We start from the raw sequence: 24,882 nt of genomic DNA, 5'->3' as shown, positions 1-24,882 counted from the left end.
ATTAGTGGCTCCAGTCTGAGCCATGGCACACATAGCTCACAGCAGTAGCTAAAGTAAGGGTTACCAGATAGCTGATCCAGATACCAATGGTCCAGAAACACTGGAAAAAGTACCTTTTCCCTTGTATAAACTCCAATATCCAAAATGTCTTTTTGAAAATATAAAGATCAGCTTAAATCCTTTAAAATCCAGAGATTTAATATAAGTTGGGGTAAAATTATGATGTAATGGTATTTATCAAGAATTTTCTATCAATATACATCCTTTATATAGGTTTTTCTGAGCTCATGACATTGATTACATGTCTCAATTGGCCCTTTTCTTCATAGCTAATGGAAAAGTTGATCTGAGTAAGATCATGGATGGAGTGAAAACTGTTACAGGTGAGTGAGATATTAATGTAAACATAGGATTCTAATAATTTTTTCTGAGAAAGATTAGCCCTGAGCTAACATCTGTTGCCAATTTTCTTTTTTTTTGGCTTGAGGAAGATTAGCCCTGAGCTAACATCTGTGCCAGTCTTCCTTCACTTTATATGTTGGTCACTGCCACAGCATGGCTGATGAGTGGTATAGGTCTTTGCCTGGGATCCAAACCTGTGAACCCAGGCCACCAAAGTGGAGCATGCCAAACCCAACCAGTATGCCATGGGGCTGGCCCAGGATTCTAATTTTTTATAGTAACTGTATTTTTCTTCATGTCTTAATTGCTATTTGCTAATTCTATCACTTTACCTCGTATTTGTTTAATGTTTTTATATCCAATAGTCCAGAAGTTGGAGTATTTTCTGATGTGTTTTCCATTGCACTCCACTTTTCTTAAAGACAACCAAAATCTATGGTAAAAGGTGAAATGGATCTTTGGAAAAGATCTTAGTAATCACTTAATGGAGAGATGATAGGTTCTACATGTAGATGAAATTATTAGGATAAGCCAGTTTCAGGTTGCTAATTGACAAGAGAGACATATAATACCCATTTCTTGTCATTGCCATTTTGAGTGTGTTGGACCCAAGCTTTCCAAGCAGCAGAAGCCAAGGCAGGATTAAACTTGCAAGGATATTATTAGGGGAAATGCCTGTGTAAGAGAAAATGGGGAGGGAACCTGAAAAAGCTGGGAGACTGTCAGACTGCAATGCAAATCTGACACCAAGTGAAAGAGAAAGGAAGAAAAGTTGGGTGGAAGCATCCTAGATTGCCATGCCATCTAAGGAAGGTCTGACAAGGCCTTCAAGGAACATTCTGGCCAAAGTCAGCCATCTCATATCTCCCAAGAATAGGCCTCCCTTGGTATCTCTGCTGCACTCAGTCATTGGCCAGGAGAACCCTGTAGGAGGCATGGCCTTAGTGCAAAAACATAGATGAAAAGCCACAGCTGAGACCCTTGGTCAATTATGTTATCTGTAGTTGGAAGTCCTACAGGCATATTCTCATGGCCACCATTGAGAGTGCTGTCTCTTATCACACTTTAGAAAACAAATTGTTTCTGTGAATGACATTATCTCTGTGTACTTGGCCTGAGCTCAGTGGCCGTTACTTTCCCAAGCCCATACTTGAATTGTATAGGCATCTTAAATTAGTTTCATTATTTGCAATCATTTGATTATACTTAAATTATATGTATGTCATGATTTCCATCCTTTTATTAAGGAGGAAATGTTGATATCAATGATGTAAACACTGTTCTGGAAAACATGGGAATAGAGCTCAAAGATAAAGAAGGTTTGGAACTGGTGAAAAATCTGCCTTTTGATGGTAAGCATTTCAAATACTGATGTAACTAAAAAGAGCTTTTAGACTTCTCTGTGAGAACCTCTAAAATTATCTCCATTTCTTAAGCTTTGGAAAATAGAAAGTCCATTTCAAAGAATATATATTTAGAATGTCCATTTATGTAAGTGAATCCCTATCTATGCACTTTTAGTTTGGGAAACAGCATCCCCATTATGGTGAATAATATTATCAAGAGTGGAAAAAAAAGGTTAGTCTGGGATTTGTGGAAAGAAGACAAACATTGATAGTTTAGAAGTGCATAAAGGCAGAATTGGGAAGAAGAAAAGAGATGTGTATGTTGTAGAGTGCCTGCTGTGCTAAATTTCCCCAATTTTCTCTCAAATTTTATAATAAGAGAAGTTTCTAGTGAAAATCCTGAAAAGTCGGTTTTCCTGAGAGTATTCTAGTGATTATCTACATTTCTCTGTGCCTTAAATTCTACCTTTTCTGACAGATGATGACAAGATCTTTCAAAACAGGTTACTAGAAGTTGTGAAGTCTCTTAAAGGTGAGAAGTATAATGAGAACTGAGACAAATATGGGATCCTCATATTTATACTGTTTCCAAGATAATAAATTGGTGAATACTGCTGTCTTTTATATATACTGATTGAAAATTTATGCTCCCAGTGAAGATCAATCTTCACTTTAATAGCTGATCTTCTACTTTATATCTAGGAAGAAAGTCCTCCACTGTCTCAAGAATTTTCCAAGCTTTTCAAGAAAAGAAATATCAAATTTCAAGTTTTCATAGCAAAAAGTATCAGAAAGGATTAGCAGTGAATCAGGGAATTTAATCAGTCTCAGATAAAAACTAAACTGAGGTGTTATGCTAAGCGAAATAAGTCAGACAGAGAAAGACAAATACTGTATGATTGCACTCATATGTGGAAAATAAACAAACACACGTAGATAAGGAGAACAGTTTAGTGGTTACCAGAGGGGGAGGGGTTGAGGGCAGGGGGTATGGGGGAAAGGAGCACATAAGTATGATGACAGATAAAAACTAGACTATTGGTAGTGAACACAATGCAGTCTATACAGAAACTGATATATAATAATGTACACCTGAAATTTACACAATTTTATAAGCCAGTATGACCTCAATAAAATAATTTTTTAAAAGTAAGCTGAGAGTTCAGTTATCAAAACATATTGTTCAAAAGTAAAGAATCTTTGCCTCCAGACCTAGAGTCCTCTTAGCATTTATTCAATGCTATTTAAAAGTTTGTGTTGTATAGGCTGGTCCCCAAGAGAAGTCTCAAGGGAAGTGACCTTAATTCTAACTTTATAGCTGGCTTTATAGGCATAAAGTCCTTAGCCTCATTACTAAAATTGATGGGTTTTTTTTCAAATTTTAGAACAAGCATTATTAACCCTAGTAGATACTGAGGGGAGAGGTCTGTGAATAGGTTTTAGAGAATACATGACCCTCCTGAAATTATATGCAATCTTCATGAGCACTGCCATACAACTCATAAAATTCACAACAGGATATGTATTTCCAAAAGGTTTAAGAACCTCTCTTTTGGAGGTATGTAATTTTCTTCATGGACTGACTTTCCTTAGGTGGGAACGTCAATGTCAACAACTTGAGCACCATACTGGATAATATGGGAATCAAGCTCGCAGATGAGGAACTTAGGGATCTGACTCAAAATCTCCCTGTTGATGGTGAGCAAGTCTTCAGATACCATATTTAGACACTGGGAAAGTTTAGGTATAAGAACCATTGGCAATAAAGTTGCTAGGGAAAGAGAGTTTAGGAATGGTAATCTACCCTGACAGTAATCTACAAGCTATAAATGTAAGCAAAGCATGTAAGCAGCCAGTTACCAAAATCAATATGAAAACATTGCACTTTGTATGTGTGTCTTTTATATCATCTACTCCTATTATGGCCAGTAGTAGACAGTCTCCCAGATTTTGAATAGAAAAATCCAGGCTTTTTAGATGATGGTACTTCTGAATTTCTTCCCATTACTAACACATATGAGTTGGAGATATTATAGAACTATAACTTATAGATACAGAAAACAGATTAGTAGTTGCCAGAGGCAAGGGATGGGGGGGGTGGGCCAAATGGATGAAGGGTGTCAAAAGGTACAAACTTCCAGTTATAAAATAAATAAGTTATGTGGATACAATGTACATCATGGTGACTATAGTTAATAATACTGTATTGCATATTTGAAAGTCGCTGAGAGAGTAAGTCTTAAAAGTTCTCATTGGACGAGTGATGTCAGCATCATGGTGGAGTAAGTTGTTCCCTGAGTCTCTCCTCCCTAAGTTATAACTAAATGGGCATTTGTTAATCAACAGAGGATTCCCTACAAACAACAATAGGACATCGGAGAGGTCCACATAGCCATACATCTGAAGGTGGGGGCACTGGGTCCCTGGGAAGCAGTGGAAGGAGGTGAACAGATCACTCCCCCTCCCCAGTGGCAGTGATCTAGGTTGCAGGTCCTTACACAGCAACTGGCACAACTGTAAGAGGAGGCAGGGAAGCAGGCAGACCTTCACGTGAACACTTTTGCTTTCAGAGTTGCAGCCTGGCCCATGGGAGTGCCCACCATGCCACAGCAGCCCTGCTCATAGGAACACTCAACACTGAGTAGTGCAACTCAGCCCTCATGGAGGAGCCCCCACCAAGCATGACAGCTCAGGCAAACCACCCGCAAGCAGAGAGTGGGCCTGTGCACGTGAAAGAAAGTACCCCTCCCCTTCCACCTAGCGCACCAACTCAGCCAGTCCACAGCCAAGGCAGTGGTCCTGCACCAGAGCACCTATGCGTGTGTGTGTGACCTGCCAAGTGGCTGTGGCCAGTGGGCAAATGCAGAGGAGCACTACTGACACAACTTCCAGTATACACAGCAGGTTCAGAAAAAACAGCTCCTACCCCAACCCTGCAGGGGTGGCAGTTAGAATCTGTGACCTGATACTACTACAAATGCCTTGGCAGAGGATCAGTTCATCAAACACCATGAAAAACTACAGTAACATTTCAGAGCCAAAGGAAAATGACAGGTCTCCAGAAACCAATCCTGAAGTCACAGAAATTTGGATTTTAAATGACGGAGAATTCAAAATACTTGTTGTAAAGAAACTCCACAAGTTACAAGAAAACTCAGAAAGACAGTTCAATGAGCTCAGCAATAAAATTAATGAGCAGAAAGAATTCTTCACCAAAGAAAAATCAAACAGAAAATCAAACAAACAGAAATTCTGGAGATGAAGAACACAATGAATGATATTAAAAAATGATCTAGAATTCTTAAAAAACAAAGCTGACATTGTGGAGGACAGAATTAGTGATTTGGAGGACAGAAACAGAAATGCTTCAGATGGAGGAGAGAGAACTAAGACTTAAAAAACAATAAAGGAATTCTTCAAGAAATATCCAACTAAAATAGGAAATGCAACATAATGATTATAGATATTCCAGAGGGAGAAGGGAGCAAAGAGTTTGTTCAAAGAAATAATAGCTGAGAACTTCCCAAACCTGGGGAAGGAACTGGATTTACAAGTACATGAGGTCAATAAAACTCCTAGTTTCATCAATGTAAAAAGACTTCCAAGTCATATAATAGTAAAACTGGCAAAAATAAATGACAAAGAAAAAGTATTAAGGGCAGCCAGCAGAAGAGAATAATCTACAAAGGAACCCCTATCAGGCTTTCAGTGGATTTCTCAGCAGAAATCTTACAGGATAGGAGAGAAAAGAATGATATATTCAAAATACTGAAAGACACAAACTTTCAGCCAAGAATACTCTATCCAGTGAAACTCTCCTTTAGATACGATGGAAAAATAAAAGCTTTCCCAGATAAACAAAAGCTGATGGAGTTCATTGCCACTAGACCTCTCTACAAGAAATGATCAAGGATACCCTCATACCTGAAACAAAATGGCAAAAGTTTATAAAGCCTTGAGCAAGAAGTTAATAGAATATCAGAAAATTGCAGTTCTCTATCAGAACAGGTTAGCAAACAATTATAACATAAAAGATAAAGGGAATGAAAGCATCAAAAATAACTCTGAATACTTCAATTCAGTCACAAACAACACAAAACAGAATAATTTGTGACAACAATAACTCAGAAGGGGAAGAGGAAAGGGATGGAACCCAGTTATGTTAATGGAGATAAGAGGCTATCATAGAATGAACTATCTCATCTACGAGATCTCTCATCCAAACCTCATGGTAACCACTAAAATAAAAGTCAGAACAGGGACACAAATCATTAATACACAGCTGAGAAAATCACCAAACTGAAATGGTAGTCATAAATATAACAGAAGAGAAACAACTGAAGTATAGAAAAACCAGAAAACAAGAGATAAAATAGCAGTATTAAACCCTCATGTAATAATCACTCTAGGGGCCAGCCTCATGGCTGAGTGGTTAAGTTCACACACTCCACTTTGGTGACCTGGGGTTTGGCTGGCTCAGATCCCAGGGACAGATATAGCACCACTCGTCAGGCCATGCTGAGGTGGCATCCCACATATCACAACCAGAAGGACCTGCAACTAGAATATACAACTGTGTACTGGGGGGCTTTGGGGAGAAGAAGAAGAAAAAAAAAAGAACAAGGTTGGCAACAGATGTGAGCTCAGGTGCCAATCTTTAAAAAAAAAAAGAAAAAAGAAAAAGAATCACTCTAAATGTAAATGGATTGAAAAACAAAAGACACAGAGTAACTGAATGAGTTAAAAAACAAGACCCAAGAATATGCTGCCTTCAGGAAACACACCTCAGCTCTGAAGATAAACACAGGCTCAGAGTGAAGGGATGGAAGACAATACTCCAAGCAAATGGCAAGCAAAAGAAACAGGTATTGCCATACTTATATCAGACAAAGTAGACTTCAAGATAAAAAACACAATGAGGGGCAAAGAGAGGCAGTATATAATGATAAAAGGGATATTCCACCAACAGGACATAAGACTTATCAATATATATGCCCCTAACACAAGAGCAACAAAGTATATAAAGCAACTATTAACAAACCTAAAGGGAGAAGTTGACAGCAACACAATAATAGAAGAGGACCTCAACACCCCGCTTAAGTCAATGGATAGATAATCCAGAAAGAAAATCAACAAGGAAATGGTGAACTTAAATGAAAACCTAGACCAGATGGACTTAATAGATATATATATAGAGAACATTCCATCCAAAAACAGCAGGTTACACACTGTTCTCAAGTGCCCATGGAACATTCTGAAAAATAGATCATATGTTGGGAAACAAGGCAAGCCTCAGAAACTTAAAAAGATTGAAATCATATCAAGCATCTTTTCCAACCACAATCCAATGAAACTAGAAATCAACTGCAAGAAAAAAGCTGGGAAAGTCACAAATATGTGGAGACTAAACAACCATTGGCTCATTGGAGCAATCAAAGAATAAATAAAAAAATATCTGGAGACAAATGAAAATGAAAATACAACATATCAACTCTTATGGGATGCAGCAAAAGCAGTTCTAAGAGGGAAATTCATAGCAATACAGGCCCACCTCAACAAACAAGAAAAATGTCAAATAAGTAATCTTAAACTACACCTAACAGAACTAGACAAGAAAGAAAATACAACGCCCAAAGTCAGCAGAAGGAGGAAAACAATAAAAACTAGAGCAGAAATAAATGAAATAGATACTAAAAAACAGTAAAAAGGATTGATGAAACTAAGAGCTGTTTCTTTGAGAAATAAAAAAAAATTGACGAACCCTTAGCCAGACTCACTAAGAAAAAAAGAGAGAAGGCTCAAATAAATAAGATTAAAAATAAAAGAGGAGAAATTACAATAGGTACCACAGAAATACAAAGGATTATAAGAGAATACTAAGAAAAACTATATGCCAACTAATTGGATAACCCAGAAGAAATGGATAAATTTTTAGACTCATACAAGCTCCCAAAACTGAAACAAGAAGAAATAGAGAATCTGAACAGACCAATCACAAGTAAAGATCTGAAACAATAATCACAAACCACCCAAAAAACAAAAGTCCAGGACTAGATGGCTTCCCTGGAGAATTCTACCAAACATTCAAGGAAGATTTAATACCTATCCTTCTCAAACTAGCCCAAAAAACTCATGATTGAACACTTTCTAACTCATTCTATGAGGCTAACATCACCCTGATACCAAAACCAGACAAAGACAACACAAGGAAGGAAAATTACAGGCCCATATTGGTGATGAACATAGATGTAAAAAAACTCAACAAAATATTGGGAAACCAAATACAGCAATATACTAAAAGGATCATACACTGTGATCAAGTGGGATTTATACCAGGGATGCAGGGATGGTTCAGCATTCACAAATCAATCAATGTGATACATCAGATTAACAAAATGAGGAATAAAAATCACGTGATCATCTCAATAGATGCAGAGAAAACATTTGACAAGATCCAACATCCATTTATGATGAAAAAACTCTAAATAAAATGGGTACTGAAGGAAAGTACCTCAACATAATAAAGGCCATATATGACAAACCCACAGCCAATATCATACTTAATGGTGAAAAAATGAAAGCCACCCCTCTGAGAACAGGAACAAGACAAAGGTGCCCACCCACTCTCACCAGTCCTACTCAACGTAGTACTGGAGGTTTTGGCCAGAGCAATTAGACAAGAAAAAGAAATCCAAATTGGCCTTGAAGAAGTGAAACTTACTGTTTGCAGATGATGTGATTTTATATATAGAAAATCCTAAATAATCCATCAGAAAACTATTAGAAATAATCAACACCTACAGCAAAGTTACAGGGTACAAAATCAACTTACAAAAATTAGTTGCATTTCTATACTCTAATAATGAACTAACAGAAGGAGAACTCAGGAATACAATCCCATTTACAATTGCGACAAAAAGAATAAAATATCTAGGAATAAATTTAACCAAGGAGGTGACAGACCTTTACATTGAAAATTATAAGATATTATTAAAAGAAATCAAAGATGACATAAAGAAATGGAAGGATATTCTGTGCTCATGGATTGGAAGAATAAACTTAGTTAAAATGTCAATATTACGTAAGGCAATCTACAGATTCAATGCAATCCCAATCAGAATCCCAGTGACATTCTTCACAGAAATAGAACAAAGAATCCTAAAATTTATATGGAACAACAAAATATCCCAAATAGCCAAAGCAATCCTGAGAAAAAAGAACAAAGCTGGAGGCACCACAATCAGTGACTTCAAAATATACTACAAAGCTGTAGTAATCAAAACAGCATGGTACTGGCACACAAACAGACATACACATCAGTGGAACAGAATTGAAAGCCCAGAAATAAAACCACATGTTTATGGACAGCTAATCTTTGACAAAGGAACCAAGAAGATACAATGAAACAAGGAAAATCTCTGCAGTAAATAGTGTTGGGTAAACTGAACAGCCACATGCAAAATGAAAGTAGACCATTTTATTACACCATACACAAAAATTAACTAAAATGGATTAAAGACTTGAATGTAAGACCTAAACCCATAAAACTCCTAGAAGAAAATACAAGAAGTACACTCTTGACATTGGTCTTTGCAGTATCATTTTGAATACCATGTCTACTCAAACAAGGGAAACAAAAGAAAAAATAAACAAATGGGACTACATCAGACTAAAAAGCTTCTGCAAGGCAATGGAAACCATGAACAAAACGAAAAGACAATGCACCAATTGGGAGCAAATATTTGCAAATCATATATCCCATGGGATAATATCCTATTGGATAACCAAATCATATGGGGTTAATTTCCAAAATATGTAAAGATCTCATACAACTCAACAACAACAAAACAAACAACTCAATCAAATAATTGGCAGAAGAGATGAGTAGATTTTTCCAAAAAAGATATACAGATGGCCAACAGGCACGTGAAAAGATGTTCAACATCACTGATTATTAGAGAAATGCAAATCAAAACTACAATGAGATATCACCTGTCAGAATGGATATAATTAACAAGACAAAAAATAGCAAATGTTGGAGAGAATGTGGAGAAAAGGGAACCCTCATACACTGCTGGTGGGAATAAAACTGGTGCAGTCACTATGAAAAATAGTCTGGAGATTTCTCAAAAAATTAAAAATGGATATTTACCATATGATCCAGCTATTGCACTACTCAGTATTTATCCAAAGAACTTGAAATCAATAATTCAAAGAGATTTGTGCACCCCTATGTTCATTGCAGCATTATTCACAATAGCCAAGACACAGAAGCAACCCAAGTGCCCATCAAGGGATGAATGGATAAAGAAGATGTGGTGTATATATACAATGGAATATTACTCAGCCATAAAACGAGACAAAATCATCCCATTTGCAACAACATAGATGGACCTTGAGAGTATTATGTTAAGTGAAATAAGCCAGGCAAAGAAAGGCAAACACCGCATGACTTCACTCATCTGTAGAAGATAAACAAATAAATGGATAAAGAGAACAGATTAATGGTTACCAGAGAAGAAGGGGGTTGGGGGATGGGTAAAAGGAGAAAAGGGGCACATATATATGGTGATGGCTAAAAATTAGACTGTTCGTGGTGAGCACAATGCAGTCTATACAGAAACTGATAAATAATAATGTATACCTGAAATTTCTTGATGTTATAAACCACTATGACCTCAACAAAATAATTGAGAACAAAGTTCTCATTACAAGAAAAAAAATTCTGTGACTATGTATAATGACATAGTTATTAAATAGACTTATTGTGATCATTTCACGATATATACAAATGTCAAATCATTACGTTGTATACCTGAAAGTAATATAATGTTGTATGTCAAGTATACCTAATAAAAAAAATTTTTTAAGAACTATACGTAAAATTTATATTATTGCAATGGTTTTTTTTTAGACTTAGGTTTTCTTTTTAATGCTACTGAAGGTAATATACGTTGGATAAAATAATAGCATAGAAAATATTATTTCATAAATATTTCTTAAGCAGGTATATGTCAGGCACCTAGGATAGTGCCTGGCACGTAATAAATGAGGATTTATTATCTTTACTCCCATGCTGTCTTTCACAATATATTGTGAGTCTTTTTATCTCAGTGTGACTTTAATCTTCCCCTACAGTTGACAAGAAGATTTCTCTAGAAACATTGATGAATAAAGTGAAAGCTTTTACAGGTAAATGAGAAGTTGATGTAAATCTGGGATTTCAGTCTTTTATATTAAATTTTGTTCTTCAGCAAGAATGACACGCAAATTCGTGAAGCATTCCATATTTTTCAGAGGGAGAAAGTCAAACACCATATGATCTCACTCATAAGTAGATGATAAAAACAATGACAAACAAACACATAGCAACAGAGATTGGATTGGTGGTTACCAGAGGGGAAGGGGGGAGGGAGGAGGGGGAAGGGGGTGGCTGGGCACACGTGTGGTGATGGATTATAGTCTTTGGGTAATGAACATGATGTAATCTACAGAGAATTGGAAATATATTACGATGTACATCTGAAAGTTATATAGTGTTATAATCCAATGTTACTGCAATAAAAAAAATTTTGTTCTTCGGTGGTATTTCTAGTATCTTACTAAATTCTGATGTTTTATTATGAAATATATGCATCTAAAAGTCCCTCAGACTGACATTAGGAAAACTTTTGCAATAGGATACAAGACTATATGTCAGTTTGAAATCCTAAATTCTATGTTGTTTTTGCCAACAATATGCCTTGCTTCACAAGTGTTCAAATAAACATAATCCAGAAACATATAGAAAAAGAGAAAAATGACATGGTGAAGCTTAGAAATAATCAAGATAATGTATTCACTGAAATCATCAACTAATTCTCACCCAAGGATCAAATATTTTTGAAGAATAATTTTGTATAAGAATCTGTTATCTTAATTTATTGATCAGATTTTATTCTGGAAGTTGTATTTTCCAACTTTAGGGAAAATTCTAGTTAATTTATATTAAATATAGTATTTTATAAATACCATAAGACATGCCCAGTGATTTGACAATTGAGAATATTTCTTTTTACTTAGCCCTTCCTCTTGAAATTGGGGTATCATTAACCTGCATAGAACATATTTTATAACTTAAGATAATACCATAGTACCTAAAGTTCCTATGTCTACCATCCACTCTTTTGAAAGGAGAAAAGATTGATTCTAGTGACCTCAAAAATGTCCTGGGAAACCTGGGGATTGAGCTCACAGATAAGGAAAAAGAGAAGCTGCTGGAAACACTGCCAATTGATGGTGAGCCATCATAGAAATCACAGAGGCCATCTAGGAACCTCATTTATTTGTGTCTTTAAGTCTGTGTAAAAATCTCAAATTCTGTTTCTGTTTATTTTCCTCTAAAAGTGAGAAAGAAAAAAATATTAAGGACAATGAGTTCTAAGTTATACAGGAACCTTGTCATTGTCATTTAGAATTTATATTGGAAGTTAAGTAACCCTTCAGACAAAAGTTGACATTAACAGCTAAACGTGTTGTTACCCCTCAAGCCTCTAACTTGCTTATATCATAAAGAAAAAAAGAAAAATAAGAGATCAATGATAAAATGAAGATAGGAAGCAGAAGTAAAAAGAAAGGGAAGCAATAGTTATGTTTGAGCAAATTGACTCTCAGGTACCGGAATGGAAAGGTTTGTCACAATGAGAAAGTTTCTCTTCCCTAACTTCGTTGTTTTAGACGAAATAGAATAAAAATTAGAGACAACTCTTCTTAAAATGTTATTTCTGAAATTATTTAATTCATGCCACCTTTGTGATTTCATGTTAGTTTCACCATTACATAAATTATGTTTTTTCTTACAGCTGCTGGAAAGGTATATGAAAAGAGGTTGCTGAAGGGTCTGAAGTCTCTCAACAGTGAGTAAGAAACCCAATTAAAAGTCATATTGTCTGACATTCCCCAACTTTATACCATTTAATTATGAATCCTGGCTCCTCACTTTGGTATAATTCCTTATTTATAATTCTTTCAGTCTATCCACATTTTACCTGATAACAGCATATATTATATAGTAGGAAGTTCCACTCTTGCAGTTTTTTCAACTCTGTACATTCCCTTCCCCTCAAAAAACAATCAAACCCAGGAAAGCACAGCATAAGTGAAGTGAGGGATTAGCTTTACCCAAGGAATTTGGTCAATTGTATAAGTAGTTAATATAGAAACTTGGGCAAAAAATATATATATAGCCTCTATTTATTGTGTACAAGTACTAGGTTTGTTGTCTACAGTGCCACTTGCCTAAACCCCTTAATATTGTTTTCTTACTAAGACAAGATTTAATTTTAATTATTTTATTGACTTTCTCTGTATACTTGGATAAGTCTATTTGGGATTTTAGCTTTGTTTAAATGGTAGTTATACAAAGACAAAAAATACATTGTATTTTTTGTTTTGTTTTATTTTAAAAGAATGTATGGCCATCATATTAGTTAAGACTTGTTAGGGAAGTAAAATCTCTATGAGTGACATAAAATAAGGGATTTATTATAAGGATTAGACTTTATACAATTGTGAGAGCTGGTGAAGAAGTATATGAAAAGTGTTGTTTTTCCTTCTGGTGGTGGTCCTAAAGTCCTGAATTCACTGTAGTCACAAAGGCCAGCACTCTGAAAGAAAAACTGGACATGAAAGAGTTGGAGAGAACATGGACAAACTAGAACCCATGAGTACAAACTGGAATCTATGTCTATCTATCTTACTTCCCCCACCCTTAAGAATATGAGTGACTTGCAAAAGAAACTGGCATTCTTCTTCATGGAGATGTACATGTGCCTAGCCCAAGACTAGGAGTGTCTAAAGGAGATGTGGCAAGAGCCAGAAGTTCTAGTTGGCTTCCATCCCATGCCAATAAGGTGAACCAGGAGATTAACAACAATATCGTGAGCTGTAATGGCACCTTCCCTGCACCAGCCTTTAAACTGTAATAGCAGCTGCTTCACTTCTGCCTTCCAAATATCATGCAAAATTTTCTGTGGCCAGCCAGAAGTATATAAGGAATTTATATAAATATAATTCCAGCTTAACTAATTTGACACAATGAAAATCTATCACCATCCATCCCTTGGCAATTTGGCACCCATACATACCTCTTTAACTCTTCTTATATTTCAAATAAAAACAATAATGACCATTTCTCATACAACCAAAACTATGCTAACCCTCTTCTCAGAAAATCCCTGCTATCACTTCATCCATCTCTAGATTATATCCATTTATTTTCTAATTGAGTCACATTCCTCCTTGACATCCTCTAACTTAAACAATGACATATAAGGCTACCTACTCTTAACAAATCTTATATAAATGATGGTTGGATGGGAGAGGAGATAAAAAGAAAAGAATTGGCTAAAATATTCACAAATATGTTTATATGAAAGTAATATAGAAATACTCATAAGTATTACAATTCTGTGCAGTCTTTTAGCAACTGGTCGTGTGGTTGTAGCTGGCATAATATCTTTCTTCTTTCACTTACATTTTATATTGCTTTTTACCTCACTAAACCCTTTGGCTGCTCCTACCTCCTTACCTGGTGGGTGATCCTAAAGTTTACTCCTGAAAGATAAGGACCATTATCAGTCCCGCCTGTATTGTATTGAGTTGTTTAATTTACAACTAACTTTAATCACAGGACAAGGGAATACCAATAGGTGTCCTAGATTCTTGAGAGGTAGTAGCTCAATTTCCCTGTATTGGTCAGGATCAGTCACTCCAACCAGCAAAGTCATCCCTTTCTTTACTTGTTGATTCATAGCAAGAGGAAGACAAAGTGGCCCAGACCCAGTTTTTTCCTTTCTTCAGTCAATTGGTCATAGGATATTCTTTTTTTTTTTTTCCCACTTAGTTGATATGCAATTGACATGTAACATGTTGGCCTGATGCACACTATATTGCAGAATGATTATCACATCCATCACCTCTCATAATTTTTTTTTGGTGAAAATACTTGAGATCTACTCTCTTAGAAACTTTCAAGTATATAATATGATATTGTTAAATATAGTCACCATACTGTATATTCAATCCCCAGAATCTCTGTCTTTGATTTTAGACAGTTTTACTATAATCCATCTTGGAGAAATTCATTTGTGGTTGAAGTTTTGGGGGGACCTAAGAATCTTATGAACTTGGCTGTCCAACTCTCTTGCCAGATTTGGGAACTTCTCATCCTTTATTTCTTTAAATAAGCATTCTGCCCCTTTCTCTCTCTCTCTACTCCTTCTGGGACTCAGTATTACATAGATTGTTTCTCTTACTGGCATCCCGTAGTTCATATAGGTTTTCTTCACTCTTTTTCCTCCTCTAACTGGGTAATTTCAAATGATCTTTCTTCTACCACACAGATTCTTTCTTCTGTTTGATCCAGTCTTCTGTTAATGCTCTCTGTTGCATTTTTTATTTCATTCATTGTATTCTTCAGTTCTAGATTTTCTATTTGGCTCTTTTTCATGATTTCTATCTCTATTAAACCTCTCATTTTCTTCTTTAGTGTTTTCCTGATTTCATTTAATTGTCTTTCTGTATTTTCTGGTAGCTCACTGAGCTTCCTTAAAACAACTACTTTGAAATTTTTATTGGACAAATCACATATCTCCATTTCTTTGGGGTTGGTTACTATTGTGTTCCTTTGGTGGTGTCATGTTTCCTTGATTTTTCGTGTTCCTTGAAGCCTTGTGTTGCTGTCTTCACATTTGAAGAAGCATCACCTCCTCCAGTATTTTCTGACTGGCTTCAGGAGAGAAATGCCTCCATCAATCCTGTAAAGGATTCTGAGGCTTTCTCAGACCATTTCTACAGATATGTCCGCTCCATTCTTCTTGTTCCCTCTTGAGGGGGAATTCTTAAGATTGTATGCCTACAAAGCCAGGCCAGATGCTGACAGCCTCTTGTTTGCTTTCCCTGAGTGATCTAAATTCTCGGGTTTCTGTGCTTTTTCCCATCATGCTTAGTTGGGCTGGCTTTCTGAGCATGATCATTAGCCATCTGCAAAGGCTTGCTCTTGCTGCTGTTGGGGGCACACACAGGGAGCCAACCACAGGGATGGGGGAGGTGCACAGAGCATTAGGGGTGCCCATGGCCAGTTGGGCAGATCTTCAGGCATCTCCAAAGGCTCATGGGTGGGCTTCCTGGTGGAATCTGCCAAGCAGTTAGTAGGATCCACATCCCTTTGATACTTTTTATTCCATGACTTGGCTGCTGTCTTCCCCCGAGTCATGCAGTTCATGACTCAGTGATTTGGATGGGGTGAGCATCATTTGACAGCATTTTGCGTAGCTGGGGAAGCTGGGTGCTCACTCACATGCTCTTGCTTCCCTCCATGGGAGAATTCATGAGCCTAGAAGGTCTCTCTTGGCATTGCACTGTGCTGTCTTTGGGGAGGACTGATGAGGGTAAAGTGAAACTGTTCCTCTTACTCTCTTCAGTGTATCAGTCTTGGGTTTTTTGCTCCAAAGGTGTGACAGAACTTCTCCACTGGACTCCTGGACTTCAAAGGCTCTCTTGTCCATGGTGATTGTTCTTAGAGGGTGAGACAGTAGAAAACTCCTATATCACCATTTTGATGATGTCATTCCTCCCATGGAGAATTCTTCACAAAACCTAGCTATAGATTGAAAGAAAAGAGGCAATATACAAAGAGGAGTGGGCATGGGCATCTGGGCTCCTTGCTCATGCAGTTTACTTATGCTTTCAGGATCTGCTTAAGCCCAATCCTGTATAAAACACTTTCATTTGTTAACAGGGTGCTGTCATGCATGCCCAACTTTATGATTTGATGGGTCAGATAATATCTACTTCAAGATGGGCAGCTCAGTTTGCATGGTAACTTAGTGATCATTGGGCAAGTATTCAGCCTCCTGAGGGCTAGGTAGCAAGCTAGAAACTGTTTCTCAAAAGTAAAATAATTATCTGCAGAGAATGTCATATCCTTGATCAAAAATCCTAAAGATCTTTGCTGGATTCACCCATAGTGTTGTTGACACAAATAGTCTATAACCAACCTGTAAATAAAAATTGGGGTGAGTTTATTATGAGCCAGAGTGAGGATTATAACCCAGGAAGGCCTTACAAGGCGTTCCAGAGAAGCATGGGTTTCAGTACAGTCTTATATCTTTTTAGAACAAAGAAGGTACATTAAACGCATTCAGGATAGATTTTCAAATAGGTATTTGGTTGCAAATTAGCAGATCAACATGACCATGATAACAGGAAAGAGACTAATCTGGGCATTACCAATAGAGCGTTGTTACCAGTAGGGCATAGGAGGGGAAGTATGCATTCTTTATCTCAAGAGAGATTCCTTACTTTAATGGCAAAGCAGATGTACAATGTATGTTTGGTAGGCCATAAGTCAGGCTTTGTAGTTCAAGCTGAATCAGTTTTGAACTTGAATAGTTACCCCATATACCTCAGAATGTGAAAATCTCTTGTCAGTGTTCTTCCAAAGGCTCCATCCAGCTTCCGTATCACCTTAGAAGGGTTATTTTTTAATTGTCCTAGACAGCAGGACCTTTGGAATTTAACCAAAGTAGTAAGTCCTTGAATTTTTGTGGGCTTTGTTTTCAACCTTTTGACATGCATGTGCCCTACCAAATTATCTAGATTAGGTGCTACTGCCTGCTCTCCAGGTCCAATCAGCATTTCATCATCAGTATAATGGGCCAGCATGATGTGTTATGGAATGAAGAGGAGATCAAGGTCCCTACAGATTAGATTATGACCTAGGACTGAAGAGTTGATATAGCCCTGAGATAGGACAGTAAAGGTATATTGCTAGCTGTACCAGCTGAAAGAAAACTGCTTCATATGGTTCTTACTAATAAGCATAAAGAAGAAAAGCATTCACCAGATCAATGACTACATACTAGGTGTCAGGAGATATTGTTGATTTGCATCAGTAACAAAACCACATCTGGAATAGTAGCTGCAATTGGAGCGACCACCTAATTAAGTTTGCAATAATCAATTGTCATTCTCTAAGAGCTGTCTTCTGCACAGATCATATAGGCAAATTGAATGGGAATATGATAAGAATCACCACCCTTGCATCTTTCAAATTCTTTATGGTAGTACTAATCTCTGCTACCTCTTAAGAAATGTCATATTGCTTTTGGTTTATAATTTGGGTAAGTGAAGACAATTTTACTGGATCTTTCCTAATATAACAGCACTTATCCTCAAGTCAGGGAACATATGTGGGAATTCTGCCAATTGCTCAGTATGTCTATTCCAACTCTGCATCTGGAATTGGGGAAATGACCACAGGGTCATTTCAATGATCCTCCAGATCTATTGTGTGACGGAACCAAGCCAAAACTCTATGATAATGCTTACCTTACTCCCATAAACCCCTACTCTGGATGGTGGACCACGGTCACATTTTGGTTCAGAGCCAGTGTACAGTACTTCCAAAAAAAGTCTGCTTATATCCCCTTCTCCAATGCACAGTTATCCTGAGATAAGTCTCCAGATGCCATCTTCAAGGAGACCTGTTCTCCTCTTCAATCAAGGGGCTCTAACTCTTGTTAATTGGTTCAACGTCTGGGAATTGATTGAGGGGCTATAGCTCTCTTTCGTTGTTATTCAAGGTAGACTTTTGTTCACCAGATCTAGAACTTTTTTGCTTATTCAGACCAAGCAAATCTTTAGTAGGCTGTCCCTCTGTTTCTGCTCTGGGGGTACCACAATTATTTATGCAATGCCAAATATCTTTATGAGTTAAACCATTCTGATTGCTGCCTTGACCCTACTGCCTTTTATGGTAACCATATCCATCTTGTCTCTGGCAATTTAGTGCCACAACTTGGCTCCTTCCACCCCAAGATTCCATTATCAACACTGAATTCAGAGAACTTGGTTCATTGGCAGCATTTCCACCATCATTTCTGGCCTACAGAGAATAGCTACCACAGAGCTTGTCAAGGATGCTGGGATCTCCTAATGAATGTATTTCTTGCAGCCTTGATAAAGATATCCTCTAGATCAGAGGTCAGGAAACTACAGACTTTGGGCTAAATCCAATCTGCCACATGTTTTATAAATAAAGGTAGAGCTCTGTTGGAACACAGACACTCTTGTGTATGTACTGTCTGTGGCTGCTCTTGCACTGCAATGGCAGAGTTGAATAGTGACTTCAGACTGGCGTGGTCTCCAAAGCCTCATTTGAAGCCCTGCTCTAGACCTTCCCAGGGAACACAGTGAGAAGGTGAGTGAGCAGGTCTTACGTGATAATTCCACTCCAGCATTCTGATCCTCGCATTCTTTTAGATACTTTCTTCTATAACTGTGCCATCCAGTACACTAGCCACTAGCCACATGTAATTACTGAACACTTGAAATGTGACTAGTCCAAATTGAGATGTGCTGTAAGTGTAAAATACACACTGAACTTCAAAGTCTTAGCACAAAAAATGTAAAATAGCTAATTAATCATTTTTATATTGGTTACATTTGAAATGATAATTTGTTAGAAATATTGGATTAAATAAAATTTATTAAAATTTATTTCATCTATCTTTTTACTTTTTTAATATGACTCTTAGCAAATTTAAAACTACATCTGTGGCTCACATTTGTGGATTAAATTATGTTTCTTTGAACAATGTTGCTCTATAGTGTACCAAGGAAGTTCAGACATTTCAGCTTCACTTAGTATAGGCCATCTTTGGGCCTCAGCTTCAGTCAAATGACTCGGCAAACTGTTAGAGCCATTCCTAGCCACTTGAGCTAACACAATGAATTCAGACTCTCTGCTTATAATACACCCATATCATCAAATTCAGCTCAATCTAACATTATCTGTTTTCCACCCAGGTCAAAAACCCTTGGGATCTATTCTAACCATATAAATTAGTAAAACTTTTACAGTTCTTTTGAAGTGTATTCCAACTCTTTACAAGTCAGACTTGGTATCTTACTACCAGAGGCCTGCTGGACCTTGAGTCTGATTATGGGTCTAGAAGCAATTATGCAATTGTCTTTAAAAATAAGTAAATGATAAATTATAAATAAATAAAGCCATACAGGAAAGGAAATTCTTGGAAATATAGTTTCAACTTAGCTAAGTTGATGAGGTACAAAACCACCACAGTCATTCAAGATACTAAAAATAATATTACTCATGCAAAATTTTGGTACAGTACACTTTTTTCATGTTTCTACATTGTCTCTTTCCTAAGGGGGCAAGGTTCATGTAAATAACCTGGACAGTACTCTAGAAAGATTGGGAATCGAGCTCACAGAAGAGGAACTTGCAAATCTGTCAGAAAACCTACAAGTTGATGGTGAGCACTATAGGTATCTTCAGGGCATCTTTCTGTCTTTGCCTTATATCTCATATGTTTAAAAAATATATTTAATTGACAGATACCTGTTAGAAAATTTGGAGGAGAGCCCAATGTTAAAGACAGAATGAATCTTGGAGCTTCATTATAATTAATCTGAAATCAGCATTATCTTTCCTTAGATATACCAATAATTACAGAGGGTGCTGTTAGGATTCTAATAGATGTAGATTAACAAGAAAGCAAAAGAATAGGGATATGAAAATCTGTAAATGAAGTCAACTGGCCCATTGTTCTGTCCATCCCTCTGTCTACTGAAATCTTCACTCTACAATGAATTCAAAGATTCTTATCATAGTGCACAAGACCTTCGAGCTCCATCTGCCTTCTGATATCATATCTTCTCTCATTTTTTCCTCAAGTCATGTTCAACTACTTGTAGTTTCACATACATAGCAGGATATCCCTAGCCTTTCTCTTTTCTCAACCTTTCCTCCATGTGAAGTCTCTTCTATCCTTCTGTATTTCTGATCACTCTCTACTAATACACTGATATAGTTCATGCATTACCTCCTGCACGAACCTCTTAGAACATACCAGGTTCTGTTTGTTGGTACATGAAGTAAAGTTACCAGACTACCTGGCTAACTCCAATAATATCTTCAGCTGTGGCTTATAATGGCTTCCAAATACTAGGAAAAGTATACTTTTCCTGACCCAGATTCTAAAATATAAGAAACCTTTATATTAATGTAGATCACCTTACTTACATGAGATCCAGCCATTTAATAAATGATCTCAGGTAAAATAAAACTGTAGGAAAATTTGAGTGGGATTGTTTCGACAAAATATATGTCTGAAGTTTGTTTTCTGAGCTTGTGATATTATCTTCATTGAGTCTTTTCTTATAGCTAATGGGAAGGTTGGTCTGAAACAGGTGATGGACAGAGTAAAAGCTACTACAGGTAAGTAAGAATTTATAAATCTAAGATGTTTAGTATTTACAGTAATTATATTTTTTCATTATCCCTTAATTGCCATGGTAGTTATGGCATTTATCTCCTTATTTATTAACTGTTTAAAACAATTACTAGCAATTCACTTATTTTCTGATGTATTTTTCATTTATATATTTTACTCTCTTCTTTTTTAGAACAGCCAAATTCTATATCAGTAAAATAATAGGTGAAGTCCTTTTGTAAAGACTCCTGATAACTTATAAAGATGAGACTAACAGATCTTACCTTAGTTGATACAATTATTTGACTGTCATTACAATATTCTAATTGAAAAAAGAGATACTTAATGTAGATTTCACTGGGTTCAGAGTTGCCTTGCCATTGTCATTATGATTGTACTTTCTTTTATTAGCATTCAGAGATCAAATTATTTTTCAGTGAATGTCGTAGTCAGTGTACTTGGAGACGTCTCATTAGCCTTTGCTCTTCATCCTGTACCTAGTCATGCTATAGCCATAGACTAATTTTCCCTATTTGGAATCATTAGATGAACCTTTAAATTCATATATGTAATGATGTCTGTCTTTTTTAAGGAGGGGAGGTTGATGTCAAAGATGTGAAAACTATTCTGGAAAACATTGGAATAGAGCTCACAGATAAGGAATGCTTGGAACTGGTGAAAAACCTGCCTTTAAATGGTAAGCATTTCAAATACTGATGTGACCTTAAAGGGTTCTTTTAAGCTTTTTTTGAAAACTCAAACTATTCCCATTTGCTAAGATGCAAAAAAAATAAAAACCCGTCTCAAGATAATTTAAATGTTCCTGAGGGAAATTCCCATCTTTGCAGTTTAGCTCTTAGTTTTGGAATAAACATCTCTATCACGTTGAATCATGCCATCAAGGGGAAGAAATTTCTAAGGTTACCCTTACCTCTTAGATACGTATAGGTGATTGTGGGAAATAAGAAAGGAAAAGAGATGATGTTAAACTAGAAGGGGATAAAAGGTGAGGGGCGGAATCACACACGCAAAAAGAGAGTTGTGCATATTGTAGAGTGCCTTGTGTGCTAACTTTTGGGTGGATTCACTGTATTACAAATTTTCCCTAATTTTCTCTCAAATTTTATTTTAATGTGAGAAATTTCTGCAGCAAATCATGAAAATCTCAGCTTTCCTGAAATAATTTTAGTGAATAGCTGCATCATTTCTCTATGATCTGAATTGTGCCCCTTTTTATAGATGATAACAAGATCTTTAAGAACAGGTTGCTAGAAGGTGTGAAGTCTCTTAAAGGTGAGTGAGAAACATAATGAGAATGCAAATGAATATACGATCCTCAGATTCTACTGTTTTCAAGATGTTGAATTTGTGAATGCTGCCATCTGTCATATATACTGATTGTAAATTTATACTTTTTTAGAGCTCAGTCTTTACTTTAGCAGATGAATCTCATGTTCTATTTTGGAATTGAAGTCCCACACACTCTTTTGATTTTTCCAAACTTTTCAGGAAAAGAAATATCAAATTTTGAGTTTGTAGAGAAAAAAAAAAGCAAAAATGATCAGCAGCAATTCAAGTAATTTAGTAAGTAGCAGGAAAAAAATTAAGCTGGGAGTTCATTCATCAAAAGTCGACCCACATATCACTTAGAAGTAAAGAATGTTTGCCTCCAAAACCAGAATTCTCTGAGCATTTATTGAATGCCATTTAAAACTTTGTGTTGTGTAGGCTGTCCCCCAAGACAAGTCTCAAAGGAAGTGGCCTTAATTCTAACTTCAAAGTTGACTTTTTTGTAGGCTTAAAATATTTGGTCTCTGTGCTAAAATTGTTGAACATTAGTTAGTTTATTTTTTCCCTTTAGAGCAAACATTCTTAACCTTAAGTTAGTAGATTTTGAGGGAATCCTTCAATAGGCTTTAGTGAGTACATAATCTGCCAGAAATAGTGTGTGAACTTTGTGAGTAATCATATACTGCTCAAGAAATTCACAATGGGATATGTGTATCAAAAAAGTTTAAGAACTTCTCTTTTGGAGTTATTTAATATTCTTTATGGATTGTTACTTTACTTAGGTGGGAAGGTCAATATCAACAACCTGGACACCATTCTGAATAACCTGGGTGTCAAACTTGCAGATACGGAACTTAAAGATCTGACTCAAAATATACATGTTGGTGGTAAGCATGTTATCAGATACGATATTTATCCTACAGAGAGTTTAGTTAAAAGAACCTTTGAGTATATATAAGGGAAGAAATGCCATTTTCCTTAAGAAGAAGGGGGAAGAGCAGTGTGGTGATACTGTCAATGACCAAAACATAGAGAATGTCATTTGAGTTTATGAGCATCCAGTTAACAAAGTCGAAATTAAAACCTTGGTCTTTGATATTTGTGATATGTGTGACTTTCATGCTCTCTACAAGTGTCATGGTTAGTAGTAGAGCCTTTCAAATTTTGAATACAAGAATGCAGATTCTTGAGATGTACCCACTTCTGAATTAGTTCCCCTTACTAACACAGATAAGTTTGAGACATTATAGTCCAGAAATTGGATCAGTGCAATTGTATGGTTTTCATAATTAGAATTTTCTTTTTTTCCTACTTGTTAAAAGCGTAAAAATTGGGTAAAATAGTAATCTAGAAAGTATGTTCGATAAGTATTTGTTAAATAAATATAAAAAACAATTAGGACGGTGCCTAACACATAATAAGTGCAAAAGTTATTCCTGTTTTTTCACAAACTTTTGTATTATACCTCAATGTGATTTTGATCCTCTCCTGTAGTTGATAAGAAAATTCCTCTAGAAACACTGATGGAAAAAGTCTTAGATTTTACAGGTGAGTGAAAAGTAACTGTAAAATTAGGATTGCAGTTATCTACATTAATTTTTTCCCAGATATTTCCCATTATTCTATCATTGACTTGTAAATTCTAGTATTTCTCTATACTTATTAATGAAATATTTGCCTCTAATGCTCCATATATTGATATAAAATTATCTAAGTTTTTAGAATGAAAGTACCATACCATTTCTTGCTTTCAAATTCTATCATCTCTGTTGTTTATGACAATAATATGATTCAATTCACCAATGTTTAATAACCACAGTGTAGAATGGCACAGAAAAATCTATGCAGTGGCACAGCAAATCAGACAGTGAAACCTAAAAATGATCTAGATAATGTCTTCATTGTATTCATCATATAATTCTTATTTTTTAAAGTAAAATACTTTTTGAAGAAAAATTCGTATAAGCATCTTTTTTTAATTAACTGATCATATTTTATTCTGGAAGTAGTATTTCCCTAATTTTAGGAGAAACTTTCTTGTTTTTATTAAGGAAATAAATTTGATTTAACCTATATATTGATTCTATAGTTGAAAAGTTTTGTCTTTACTTTAGTCTTCAACCTGAAAATTGGGATGGTATTAATCATCATAGAATAACTTGTAGTTAGAAATAATTGCTGTTATCTCAAATGATGATGTATGCATACATACCCAATCTCCTATTTTTCAAGGTGAGAAGATTGAGTCTAGTGATCTAAAAAGTATTTTGGAGAATCTTGGAATTGAGCTCACGGATAAGGAATTAGAGAAGCTGCTGAAAGTACTGCCAACTGATGGTGAGCCATACAAGTATCTGTGGGAGCTTCCAGGAAGCTTGGATTTTTGTGGATCTCTATGAAAATTTTAATTTCTTCTAAAACATGATAGAAGAACATTTTTTAAAAACTAAAATTTAAGTTACATATAAAAACTAGCAGTGTCATTTAGAGTTTATTTTAGAATCCAAGCAACTCTTCAGGTATAAGTTGCCATCAGAGTTAACAAATGTCTATTGTTACCCATC

The 24,882-nt window shown here is 36.0% G+C and overlaps 1 protein-coding gene across 1 annotated transcript in view; it reads left to right on the top strand.

Moving 5' to 3' along the window:
- Nucleotides 1–24,882, top strand: part of EFCAB3 (EF-hand calcium binding domain 3) — a 498,542-nt gene that overhangs the window by 250,581 nt on the left and 223,079 nt on the right. Inside the window, exons 62-75 of the mRNA XM_070227127.1 lie at nt 330–383; nt 1,650–1,754; nt 2,227–2,280; nt 3,342–3,446; nt 10,887–10,940; nt 11,922–12,026; nt 12,590–12,643; nt 19,964–20,068; nt 20,980–21,033; nt 21,621–21,725; nt 22,268–22,321; nt 23,101–23,205; nt 23,813–23,866; nt 24,551–24,655. Coding sequence (XP_070083228.1) covers nt 330–383; nt 1,650–1,754; nt 2,227–2,280; nt 3,342–3,446; nt 10,887–10,940; nt 11,922–12,026; nt 12,590–12,643; nt 19,964–20,068; nt 20,980–21,033; nt 21,621–21,725; nt 22,268–22,321; nt 23,101–23,205; nt 23,813–23,866; nt 24,551–24,655 — 1,113 coding nt within the window. The remainder of the gene's footprint in view (nt 1–329; nt 384–1,649; nt 1,755–2,226; nt 2,281–3,341; nt 3,447–10,886; nt 10,941–11,921; nt 12,027–12,589; nt 12,644–19,963; nt 20,069–20,979; nt 21,034–21,620; nt 21,726–22,267; nt 22,322–23,100; nt 23,206–23,812; nt 23,867–24,550; nt 24,656–24,882) is intronic.

This window comes from Equus caballus, chromosome 11 (assembly GCF_041296265.1).
Source record: "Equus caballus isolate H_3958 breed thoroughbred chromosome 11, TB-T2T, whole genome shotgun sequence".
Lineage (NCBI taxonomy): Eukaryota > Metazoa > Chordata > Mammalia > Perissodactyla > Equidae > Equus > Equus caballus.
The sequence above is the reverse complement of the archived record's forward strand: the minus strand, read 5'-3'. Positions and strand labels throughout refer to the sequence as shown.